Below are 13068 nucleotides of genomic sequence, written 5' to 3' on the forward strand. Positions count from 1 at the left end.
TTGGGGGTTGGTGGACATTACTAAAACAGGCCAAAAGGCAGAGGAGGGACAGAATGCAATGCTCTGCCGCAAGACCAATATTCTTAAACAGAGCCCTGTTTAGATGATCATGTATCCCAAGAACCTCCCCAGAAGAAGAATAACCTTCCAGTCTTTCCTAAAATGTTAGGAAGGGATGCAGCTCTTGTTTACTGACTCATGCTTGTATGCAATGGCCCATCAGTGAACTGAGCCTCAATGTGGTATCTCTCACCACAATCCAGTCAAGTGTGCCATATCTTTCTAAGGTCTCATAGGTTGATGTCCCTGGCTTGGCAGTTCGGGCTGAACTGTTCCCATGAGGCACAAGTCAAGATTGATTTGCATATGGCTGGGTCTGAACTGGGGTGGCACAGTGAGCTAAAGAACAAAGATGGATTCAACCCAGATCTGTGACTTGGGGTGAGTGTCTGGAAAGTTTCAGCGCTCTGTTCATCAACTCCTTATGTTTGCTTTGTTTGCTCTAAGTTGGCAGGGTATGCCCAGACGTGGGTCCCTTGCTCACTTTGCCACTGGATTCAAGCTAGCCTGGCTGATGAGGGGTGTTACACTGAAACTGGTCCCCGGATGCTTATTCCAGTGGCAAAGTGAGCAAGGGACCCACGACTGGGCATACCCTGTCAACTTAAGGCGAACTTCCCAAACACGAGGAGATAATAGACAGAGTGCTAAAACTTTTCATACACTCACCCACAATCACATATCTGGTTTGAATCCATCATCATTCTTTAGCTCACTTCGCCTCCCCAGTTCAAACCCAGCCATATGCAAATCAGTCTTTACCCTGTGTCTCATTGGAACTGCCAGCACGAACTGCCAAGCCAGGTCTTCCCGGGACTGGAAGCAAGCATCTTGGGACTGGTTTCGGGGTAACACCTCCAATCAGCCTAGGCAGGACAGACACCTATGGAATGAGGGTAAGGGAGAAAACCTTACCTGTACCTGGGCTAAAAGCTGCCAAGCTTGTCAGCACTAACCAACCCCAGTTTTTCAAGGTGAAGGACTCTCGCCAGTGCCCCATTGAACATGAGCACCTGTCCCCTACATGGAAGAAGTAGGCAGGACCTCCTCTGAGTTGTAGTCTGCCTTCAATGTTCTTTCTTTCATACTGTCATCTTTCAGGGGCAAGAAAATGCTATTGCCCTGTCAGTACCTGGGTGTCCTCATGTTACAGCGTCACCAAATGCCTTCTGCAATCTCCTCTATGGGAAGTTTAAATGTCTCTGATATCTACTGGGTTATGAAGGCTCATAGGTCCTCTGCCCTTCCCCCATCTGAACCTCGATTATTCACAGGTTTTCCGCAAAGAGCTCTTTTTCAAGCAACTCCAGTCTACACTTCATCGCATCCTATTGCCTCATAGCTACACTCATTTTCTCCTACATTTCACTGAAGCTAGGGTAAGTCTTTCAGCTGTCTCCAGTAGCTGTGTCACCCTACTGATTCTTGGATCTTGTCATCTTTGAATGCAGTGAAAAAGTCCTTTGTCTGTGCTTCTGAGCAAGTCTGTTATTTCAGCATTCAGGTGTGCAGTCACTTAAGTATTCATAAGGAACCACTCTATCTCTCCGCTTTGTGTGGTTGAAAGCCACCTAGGTATAAAGAAATGTGTCTTTCTCCTTATTTTGTCTTCATTTTGCAGTATTCCACATCATAGAACGATAATATCTCCCATAATTTGAAAGGGAGGGAGCCCAGGCAGGGCCATTCTGTCTCCCTTACAAGATGGCGGACCACACTTCTGCATTTCACTGTCTCTCTTGTCTGGTCCTCTGGAGGACAAATAGCATTTTCCTGTATGCCCCTCCTTTCTCATACAGCAGGTGCTGGTGTGCCTGCCTAATCTCTGCTCTGCCAGTCTCCAGCATGCAACCTCCACTGTAAGACTTCTCCCTTTTCCTCAGGACACTCAGTTCACCTGTCTAGATCTTCAAGGCACACAGTCCTCCCCCTGAATGTACAACCAAGGTTCCTTTTATTGGTTGGTCTTCACCCTTTTCTTGAGGTGTTAGACTTTGGAGTCCTATGTATCAAACTGTTTGTTACCTGGTGGACATCTTGGGCATCCAGGGTCCCAAATAAAACATATTTTTTAAACTTGAATTATGATTGCTTAAAAGGAAAAATTAAAATAGCAATAAATGAGCTAATGTGATTTCCATGTGTATATTTAGATAAAAAATGTTTTTTTAATCCGTGTGGGTAATAAATCCTATAGTCCCCCTTCCATGCATGGTGGTAAGATAATGTTATGGGCCATGAACAGCTTGCCCAATAGAAGGCCTCAAAACCTAGAACGTTTGTATATTGGGTTTATTTTTTATACTATAAATACAGTACCTCTGTGTTTTTTTTAAACATGGCACAAAAATTTGCTATTATAACAATTATCTCAGACCATTCAACAGCTTCTTGAGGCCATGCCTTTGTGCTCCACTTTGTTAATGAAGCAAAACAAATATCGGCAAAGCCAGTAGGTCTATCTTGCATTTTGATATCTAACTAAATAAAACATAAAAACACCTGATGAGTGTTGTCTGTGTACAACGATTCTATGGGTTAAAAAATGTAATAGAGGATGATGGTGTACTTTTAAGAAATGAATTGGTTCCTCTTGCATTGCAATGTAAGTAACACCCTGTGAGACACCATGATTTCCAAACAGCCAGTAGAAAATACTCATCTAGCTGGAGTCTGTGCACACTTTATGTACATTTTAAAGAATTGGTGAAAAATAGGTCTTGAAAACAGATATGCTGTCAAGCCAGACCTAATGAGTATGTTTTAGACGTTTACTGATGAATGCAAAGTTTTGATTTCAATTATAAATAACCTATCAATTTGTGTTTTGCAGGCCAGCTTCCTTTGTGGACTTTAATCTTGGCATTCCTTGTGGCTGCCGTAGTTCTTCTCAGCCTAGCCATTTGTGGATTCTACCTATATTTATACGGCCAAAGAATCACCAAATATATATTTTTCCCTACATGTTCATTTCCGCAACATCTAAAAGAGGTTTGTATTTGGATTGATAATTTAAGTCACATAATTTATGCAATACTCTGTGATTAGTTTTTTTGCCTCTTTTTCTTTGATACTCATAAAGGAGATGGGCTGATTTACTAAATAAATTGTTGCTTAAAAACAAAACACATAGGTCTATAATATGAAAAAATTAAATCAAGCATTTCTATTTGGAAGCAAATGGAACAGCAGATTACCCAGGTAGGAGCTTACATTTGTGTGTGTACTCTACCTGGCACATGCGCATATGACACACACATACATTTGGAAACTGCTTGAAGGCGGTCTGCCCATGTGTGATTCCAAAAGATTAGCCAGGCAGCAGAGCGAGTTTGCTGCACGCAACACTAAGGGGCTGATTCTGATGCGGGTTGGAAATGCTTCCCGACTGAATCGGGTTGGAAATGGTTTCCAACCCACTCGGATCGGGACAGTACAACCGACGGAGTACAATGCATCCGGATGCTTCCTGATACGATTTGGTTGGACTCCCATTGACTTCAATGGGAGCATATGTTCCTAACCGCATCATAATTGGGCCCTGGGTCGTTCCCGATCTGATTTGGAAGGAGCAAATGCCATTAGGAGGCCTTCCTAACCGCATCAGAATCAGGCCCTTAATGTTGTGTATTCATAAACATTTAGAAATGACTAAGCCAAAGCCTAACATAAACTGAATAGGCTTTGTGTTTTTTGAGAAGAAAATGAGATGAAGCAGCGAAAAGTAGAGTGCTATGGGGCATGACCCCCAAGGTTTAGAAAACAAGGCAGTAATAGATAAGTGCTTACATTGCACAATGTGGTGCTTTAAAACCCCCAAATAAATAGGCGAGGATACAGAATGCTATCAAATAGAGATTGAGTTTTTATTTTATATATATATACTAGCAGCCCGTCCCGACGTTGTCCGGGTATGAATTGCTGCCGGCCAGCAGTATATTGTTTTGTAGGATTTCGCTTTGATAGCATTTCTTATCTGTGACAGGCCTGTGAAACGCTCCGATTCACAGTGCATTGCTGATGCACTTAAGAGTGCGCGTTCAGTAGTGTGTGAACTCGAGTTTCCCTACTTTATTTTTCCTGGCAATATTATATAGCGCAAACTCGACAACATGGCATGAGCACAATTTACATTACAGAAGAACACATTCATTTGTGGTAGGCATGGGGAGACAAAGTGATTTGCCTGGAATCAAATGATGTTGAGCTGATGCCGAGATTCAAACGTAGCTCCCCAGCTCTAAAGTTCGCAATTCTAGAACTTGTGGCGGGAGGTGTGTCTAAAAGTGTATGTTAGTGCTGGCCATCAATGAGAGAGACCTGTGCATTTTTCAAATCGGTGGTGAAAAAATATGAGCATGTTGCTGGAGAAGTGGCCCGCCGTGCCGCCAATGTACTTACCGGGGAAGGGTAACACCCATTATTACGCAACTTTCTTTCCGCATACCATCACTCCGCAAACTTTCATTACGAAAGTACCATGACTCCGCAATGCCATTATAACGCATGGCATTACATTTTATATGCTCTTACCACTCATACATTTACAACAGAATTCGTTGTAAATGCATCAATGGTAAAAGCATGTTTTTTTATTGTTTGGATAAGGTAAGTATGGGGATAGGGGTATATGTTTTGGGGTACTGAGGTATATGTTTTGGGGTGTTTGGGTATTTTAAGCGTTCAGATATAGTTTGGGGTTATGGGATACAGGGGTAGTTTTAGAGTTTAGGGATAGGTATGGGTTTTGGGGTACAGGGGTATTTTTAGGGTTCAGGGCTACGTTTGGGTTTTGGTGTATTGGGGTATTTTTAGGGTTCAGGGGTAGGTTTGGGTTTTGGGGTACAGGGGTATTTTAAGGGTTCATGGCTAGGTTTGGGTTTTGGGGTACAGGGGTATTTTTAGGGTTCAGGGCTAGGTTTGGGATTTGGGGTACAGGGGTATTTTAGGTTACAGGGCTAGGTTTGGGTTTTGGGGTACTTGGTTATTTTTACGGTTCAGGGCTAGGTTTGGGTTTTGGAGTACAGGGGTATTTTTAGGGTTCAGGGGTAAGTTTGGGTTTTGGGGTACAGGGGTATTTTAAGGGTTATGGGCTAGGTTTGGGTTTTGGGGTACAGGGGTATATTAGGGTTCAGGAGTAGGTTTGGGTTTTGGGGTACATGGGTATTTTTAGGATTCAGGGGTAGGTTTGGGTTTTGAGGTACAGGGGTATTTATAGGTTTCAGGGCTGGTTTGGGCTTTGGGGTATAGGGGTATTTTTAGGTTTTAGGAATAGGTGTGGGTTTTGGGGTACAGGGTATATTTATAGGGTTAAGATGGGTTAATGTTTAAGGGTGTTGGGGTATTTTAAGGAGTAAGGGTTGGTTATGATTATGGGGTGCAGGGGTATTTAAAGGGAGCAGGGTGGACACCCGGAGGTGGAATGTACAGAACCTGAGAAGAAAAAACAATGAAATATTGGGCACAACGCTCGCTTTTTTTCCGTAATCCCGTGCCCGCACACGCCCACGCCCCAGCACACGCCCAGAGCACACGATATGAGACATGGCATGAAGGGCGGAACATACCACACACCCCCAGCGTTTGTCTCGCCCCAGCACACACCCACAGCACAACGCAGACACTCCCACAAGGGACTACTTTGCTGGCACAGTTCTTTTACCTTTTAGATGTATGTGGTGGGCATCTGGCATAGCCTATGTCCTTCTGCTGCAACTGCCCTTTCCAACGCTGTATTGGGTGTTGTGATTGGTGCTGTGGTTCCTGAGATTACCCGCCTCAAAGGTTTGGGCTCTCTCTTTATTATATTGGTATAGATATATATATTTTTTTTGGGGGGGGGGTTTATTTGTTATGCTTAGTTACTAAAAAAAATGCAAAAGATACACAAGTACAATTTTAAGTTTATATTACAACAAAAAGACATTCAAATAAGTCTCTTGTGACGTTTTACTCGATCGTCACTGGCAGAGCGTCACAGTAGACATAAAGTGCTATAAAATTAATTTGGTAGTGATATGATTAAATATTTATGCTGCAGGGAAAAGCCAGCAGTTTTGCACTAGGTGGGTGATATTCGTCATCTGGGTTTCTTGATGCAATTGTTTTGCTACACAAGTCATGAATTTAATCATCTGCACATTTAGACTTCCCCATCCAAGCATGCTATTACTACTTGCCTGCACTTTTGTACTCCTAGGGCCATATGTATCATAGTACCGTTTTGCGATTTCTAAATAGCGATTTTTAAGGAATCGCTATTTAAAAATCGCAAAATGGTATGTATGTAGAAATCCGCTTCTTTTTAGCGATTTCTTAAAATTACTCAATTGCGATTAGCAAATTGCTAATCGCAATTAAGGAATAATTTCCCATTCATTTCTATGGGCCAGGAGGCCCATAGGAATGAAGGGGAAATGTGCGATTAGCAATTAGCTAATCGCAAATTGAGAATATTTTCAAGGGTGCAGGCGTGTCCAAAGGACACCCTGCTGCACCCCTGAAAATGACATGTGTGCGCATATGGCTCACATACATGCCCTAAGGGCATGTATGAGTGTCACATGGCACCTTTTGTTTTTTAAAAAATTGCTTTTTGAAAGGAATTCACAACTTACCACCAACTTGAAGTTGGTGGTAATTTGCGATTCCTTAGGGACAATTAGCAACATTTTTTTGCGTGATACATTGCATTTAAGGAATCGCAAATTGTGCGATTCCTTAAATGCAATCGCAGAATAAGGAATCGCAAATTGTGCGATTCCTTATTTTGAACCACATTTGCTTAATACATATACCATATTGAGAATTCGCATTCGCAAAGGCCGAAATTCTGGGAATTTCGGCCTTTGCGAATGCGAATTTCAATGATACATATGGCCCCTAATGTTTTAAAACTGCAGTACAAAAACTGTAGACGATCGTTCTGGAATACTGAACAGATGCAAATAATGTGCATGATGATTACGAGCCCTGGTTATATTACAGCCCCTGCAGAGGTTATTATTTCCAGTTGCAAGCCATTTGGGCACAAGTCAAATGTTGGAAAGTCTCCCAGACACATTAGTTTTGTTTTCACATTGGAAGAGTAGCTAGAACCTAGGTATGTCTGTTACACCAGGGTTTTATCGGAATGTATGATGATCCATGAATGCGCTCGCTTTGAAAATGCATTTTTGTCTTTCAATAGGGATAGATCACACATGCTTTTATTAGCATGTTTCTTGAAGACACAATAGGACATTATGAGCTACCACAGCCCAGTAATTCTCTGAGGAAGGTAGTCTTTGGAAGACCATAGATAGACCCTGTGAGGGCAATGCCGGATGTTGTTTGATAGTTCTATCCTTAGCTTTTGAGTGTGTTCTCCTTGGCGGTTCTCAATTTGTGGCAGAATTTAACAAAGGCACCTTGTCTTGCATACTTTTGCTTTGTGAGCCCAAACTCAAACCTTATTTGGGTCTTACGGGGAAGTCGAAAGAGCTGCCTATACGTGTTGAGATGTAATGCTTCCAACCACTCCACAGCCATAAGCAAAGTTTGGCTAAATGTGGTTGTTGTCAATGACCTCAAGTATTGGAAGGAGCGAATTACCTCCTACATTTTCTGTAAAGATAGGAAGGCAGCAAGTAGAGATCCAGCTTTTGATTGCATTTTCTGCTTATGCCACTGGTAGGTTCCTTTTAATTGAACTTTGATTCCAAGATACTTGTACTCGGTTTCTTTAGTTTGTGATTGTTTATATACCAGGGTCCAAACGTCTTTAATTTTGTACTAAATGTTAACACTTTTGTATTCTTTAGATCGATTTCCAACTTGTTGTCCGAGGTGGAGGAGCTTACTTTATATAACAAAGTCTGTCGGCCCACCTTGGTTCTGCTAAAGAGAACAATATCGTCTGCATATAACATGCTTGCAAGTAGTTGTCTCCCGAGTTTGGGCACGTGGGCATTTATCCGGTCCAGATCTTAAGTGAGGTCTGGCAGGTAGAGATTAAAACGTGCCGGGGCTAGCACACATCACTGCTTTAGGCCAGTTGATATCGAGATCTTACAAGAGAGCCTTGTTCCATCTCCTATTTTTATCTGGATCAATGTATTTGTGTAAAGACGTTGTATTGCTTTCAGTAATTTCTCTGGTATGCCCCAGCTGGTGAGTTTGAACCAGAGCTTTGTCCGGTCAACAGGGTCAAAAGTGTCATTCAAGTCCATGAAGCTGGCGCGTAGGGGGCTTTTAGGGTTATGAGCCTTTTTATGATTTGGGCTAGAATTGTCAGGCTGGTGACTGTGCCCATTCCTGTTCAAAAACTAGACTGACTATACGGAAGTATCTGCCAGTGTCTGCCCAGCACCTCAAATCATGTAGTAAAAGACCCATGTAGTATTTTGCCTCAGTACCAAGGCCATCTGGCAGTAATTGGCTGGACTGTTTTTGTTACCGTGTTTTATATATCAGATCAATAATTTTGCCTCTTCTGGAATTTGGTTGTGGGCAAAACCGTAATTTTACAGGGGGGTTAGGAATTTCGACTAGCTTGCAAAGTTGGATTTAAACAAGGCATTTGGCTGGTTGTTTGGACCAGGAGCCCGTGTGGTTTACTTTCAAGTATCAACTTCTTTGTGCTTCTTGAGTGGTAAACTTGCATGTCTTTTTCCTACTGGTCCCACCCTAGTGTGAGCAAGTCCTTATGTGAGTTTGATGCTGCCAGTTCATATGAGTAGTGTAATGAGCTACAAGGTACTCGGCCCAGGCTTGCTTTGTGATGATGGAATTGTTAGCTATTTGAGGACCTCAGTCCAAATGGTATATTGATCTCCAAAATTTGCCTGGGGTTGTTATTCTTGTGATTATGCAAGATTTTCACCCACAGTCCTTCATTATACTTCTTCTTTGAATGCCAAAGTTCCTTTCTATACAACAACCTTGTTTGTCAGATTTTTTTCCACCAGAAAGCTATTGCCCGGGGAATTCCATGTTCTTTTTAGGCGTTCGTGATCTTTTTGCTGTCCGTAAGGCCAGCGTGTACTATTATCCATTTTTTTTTTGGGGGGGTCGAGTTGAAGACCTTTCTGATGTTGCGAGTTCAAATATTTGTGTAACAACACATCCACGATTGCTTCCCATTCTAGGACAGGATTGCGTTCCTGAGAAGATTTCTGGAGAATTAGAGACGAGCACTCCACTGCTATTTCATTTGGACTTTGCCCTTTCCATTGTAGTCTTCTCAGTTTTTCTGAGGTTACCAGGACTAATAGTGTTGTCTCTTTTGGGTGAAGACAGGTTGATCTACTTATACCTATTAGCTGTTGGCAGTGTTCACTTTCTAGTTCAATCCCACAAGAAATTATCTGAATTAATCAGCTGATGGATGCCACAGTCGATAGTGCAGCTAGCCTTAGAGCTGATTCTTGTTTTTGCTGGCAGTAGGTCCTATGTAGAACTCTTAGGCCAATGTTGGTACAAGCAGTGAGGATGGAGGCACTGATTTGAATAAATCTGTTCTCTGTTTGTGGCCGCTGGTCCTGAATCTGCCATACGAGGTCTTGTTCTAAGATAAATTCATCCACTTCTCGGTTGCGGAACATGTTTTCATTGAAATTACCTGTTATTATGAATCCACCAATAATTTATTCCTGCTTCCAGCCCATAAGCATCAAATTCAGATTTACCTATATTATCCATTTTACATATGCTGCTGGGTTGCTGTACATGTTCCCAATAGTTAGGGGGTGGGATGCAACCTTGAACCAACCCACCGATTTTACTACTAGGCTCCAAGGTTGAGTTGATTACATTCGGGTTGCCTTAACCTTTAGATCCATTGAGATGTATGTGGAAAGACCTCCCTTTGGGCGTCCCTTTGTAGTATGATTAACTGTATGATTATTAGATTCAATGAAACTAATCAGGGACACACTTTCCAGGGTCCACATCTCTTGTAATAGGGTGATGTGATGCATCCTCCAGAAAGCTACAACTGTGATGGATTCTAATAATTTTTTAAACCACCCACATTCCACAAACACATTTGCAGGGCAGTGAGTTGTTCTATGGCCTGGGTAGGTGTGCATCGTACATTTTCAAGTCCTCCCTTGGTTTTGTTTACTAAGGCTTGAGGCAGCAAGCTCCAGTCGGTATCGGGTTTCCCCCATTCCTTAATTAATGTCCTGGCTGTTGTACCAGTGTCATTTACCATTGCAGGACTGTATGACCAGTTTTTACCAATCTGGTTCCTCTGGATTGAATAGGCTGGTGGCCGATTCTCGATTTGTGACGGTATAACAGTAGTCTTTGTTGTGGGCCTTTAAAGCAGAAAATGTGGATAGGCTTCATCTGCTTGACCATTGATGAGGATACCCCACTTCTCAAAGAGTGATTTATTTGCCAGTACTTCTTTAGCTATCTCTTGTGAGCGCCAACTGACCAACGTTATTTCAGGCGTATGTACTTTTCTAGTTCCCATGTTTGCAATGCATTTAACATATTCTATGTCTGTCAATTTGATATCCTGTGACATTTGGATGTGTTTAACTTTCCTTAGAATGTTGTCTCAATTTAGTATGTCAAGGCTGCCCCCTGAGGTGTATATTGGTGTAAGGGACAATTGGGTGGTGACTTTGTTTGGTCTTGACGCATCTATCTTCTGGGTAGGTTTCCTTCTTGGCTTAATGACTGGCATGCATTCTTTATGAAGCTTTATTTGTGAGTTACGTCCTGCTGACCCCTGGTTGAGCACTTGTTGGTGATACTTGTAGGTAGGTACTGGATGTATCTGTCATGGGGTGTTGGGTTGTAGTTGGCAGACTGGTCAGTTTGTTCTCAATCGTGGGATATCAGTCAAAGGGTTTCTTCAGCAAACCTTCCAATGGGCTGACTCCATATTGCTTGGATCCTGGTTCTTAGGCCCTTTTCCGAGGAAGCCTTTGTTGTCAGGTACTGATACGTCACTTGCGTTGATGATGCCTTTTTAGGTTTTGCCTGGCCATGCGCTTTGCGCATGCGCCAAAAAACCTCTTGAGTTGTGTGTGTGGGTCGGGATACGCCCCCTCCTCCGATTGGCTAGCTCCATTAATGGAGGCTAGCCATTGGGAGAGGGCTCCGTCCGTCAATCTCGGACCAGATTCGGGGGCGTTCCCGAGAATTTTTGGCTTTTGGCTACGTCACGCGAAGTCAGCCAAAAGCCGGGAACGCCCCCGAATCTGTTCCGGCATTGCCGGCACCCGCCTTCCTGCTCCGGTGTCTCCCGCCGTCCGTGTCCTCTCCCGCCCCCCTCCCCCCGTCCCTCTCGATGAACAGCCGGCATTGCCGGCACCCGCCTTCCTGCTCCGGTGTCTCCCGCCGTCCGTGTCCTCTCCCGCCCCCCTCCCCCCGTCCCTCTCGATGAACAGCTTCTTCCGTTATTGATCGCGGGCTGCTCATCACATTCCGTCGGGGAGGAAGGCTGATGGAGAGGGAGAGGGGGGGGGGGGGGACAAAATCAATTATTTACTTGTGATAGAGTGCCCGGCGCCCGTGATTGGACGACGCTCCGCCGCCCCGGACCACTTCGAAGAATTCTCCCTTTGCGTTATTGACCCGTAGTTTGAGTGATTATTATAGCGCCGGCATGTGCAGGTAGGGGGACTCGCGCCGCTGGCGCACGCAGCTGTTTACATTCGGGGTTTCTGCACCGTTGTGGCTTGTGTATTGTGTTCAGTATAGTGCCTACACCGCCCAAAGCTCTTACTACCTCTATTTTTAGTGTGATCTTTTCGATCAACCGGCGCTGGTCACGGCGGGACGTCCTTTTCATGGCGGGGGCAACCCTTGGACCATGAAATGATGCTTTAGTAGGGTCGGTTTTGTACAGTTTTCACCGGCTTAAGTCACAGTTACTATCGTCTAAAGAAAGAAACGGTTGTTTTAGGAGCGAGACTATCCTACATTCAGAAACAGTGTTTTAGGTAGTTAGGGCAGCATGTCTTAAGAATGTCCTAAACCATTAAATTGTGGTCGATTCATCAAGGAGACCTCCATGTTGGAGTCAGGCAAAATCCTTTGCAAGTCAAGTCCAGAAATGCTAAAACTGCCTTAAACCTGTGAGAGGCCCGAGTTATACAGAGCTATACAATCCTATGACATTTGGGCCTTATTTACAAGTAATTTCCCGACATTTAAGACAGACTAACAGCTGTGCGTTGAAACTTTCGAAAGATTTTCTGAGGGTAAAACCCTGCATGGATCAGGCCGTTTCACCTGGCTTATGGCAGCCATAAAACGGTCTTAAATCAGGATATCCCCTTCATTACCTGAAGAGGATGTGGATTAAGGGCTAGAGCAGCCAACTTTAAAGCTGGGGAACCAGTTTGGAGTCTCGGCAGAGACGCTCAACATCCTGTGATTCTGGGCACATCCCTGAATCTCCCCGTGCTTAACAACATGAATGTCTTATTACTTACCGGTAATCTTCATTACCCCGATTGGGGTCCTCCCCGTCCCAGTCCTTACCACGTGAGGCAGTCCTGCCTCCACCCAGCCAATCAAAACGCCAGAAATCCAAAGGTCGAAGGTGACATAAGCCCCTCCCACCCACCGCCATGCCTGTTATCAACAAGACTCAGACACAAACACAGCGGGAGGGAGGGAGGGAAGAGGACTGGGACGGGGAGGACCCCAATCGGGGTAATGAAGATTACCGGTAAGTAATAAGACATTACCCCCTCATGGGTCCTCCCCGTCCCAGTCCTTACCACGTGAGGAACTCACAAGCAGAAAACCAAGAAGAAAAAATGCAGGACACCAGGGATCCATGCAAAAGTACAAAACTTCAAACAATAAAGCATCGACGAACAGCAGCGTACAAGACGCCAACAGAAATCGTCAGAAAAGGCAAGAAAAACATCAAGCCTAGAATGTCGCACAAAAGTGTGACGGGACCGCCAAAAGGCCGCCCCACAAAGCACTAGGATAGAGACCCCGCCCCATCAGCACAGGAAGCAGACACAGAACCCACAGGAGACAAACAGGTTA

At 44.0% G+C, this 13068-nt stretch overlaps 1 protein-coding gene across 2 annotated transcripts in view; it reads left to right on the forward strand.

Annotated features, from left to right (window-relative positions):
• IL10RB (interleukin 10 receptor subunit beta) overlaps nt 1-13068 on the forward strand; it is a 432261-nt gene that overhangs the window by 204564 nt on the left and 214629 nt on the right. For both annotated transcript variants that reach the window (XM_086935322.1, XM_086935323.1), the window contains exon 7: nt 2894-3051. In XM_086935322.1, the coding sequence (XP_086791448.1) occupies nt 2894-3051 (158 nt within the window). The remainder of the gene's footprint in view (nt 1-2893; nt 3052-13068) is intronic.

Source organism: Lissotriton vulgaris, chromosome 8 (assembly GCF_964263255.1).
Source record: "Lissotriton vulgaris chromosome 8, aLisVul1.2, whole genome shotgun sequence".
Classification (NCBI taxonomy): domain Eukaryota; kingdom Metazoa; phylum Chordata; class Amphibia; order Caudata; family Salamandridae; genus Lissotriton; species Lissotriton vulgaris.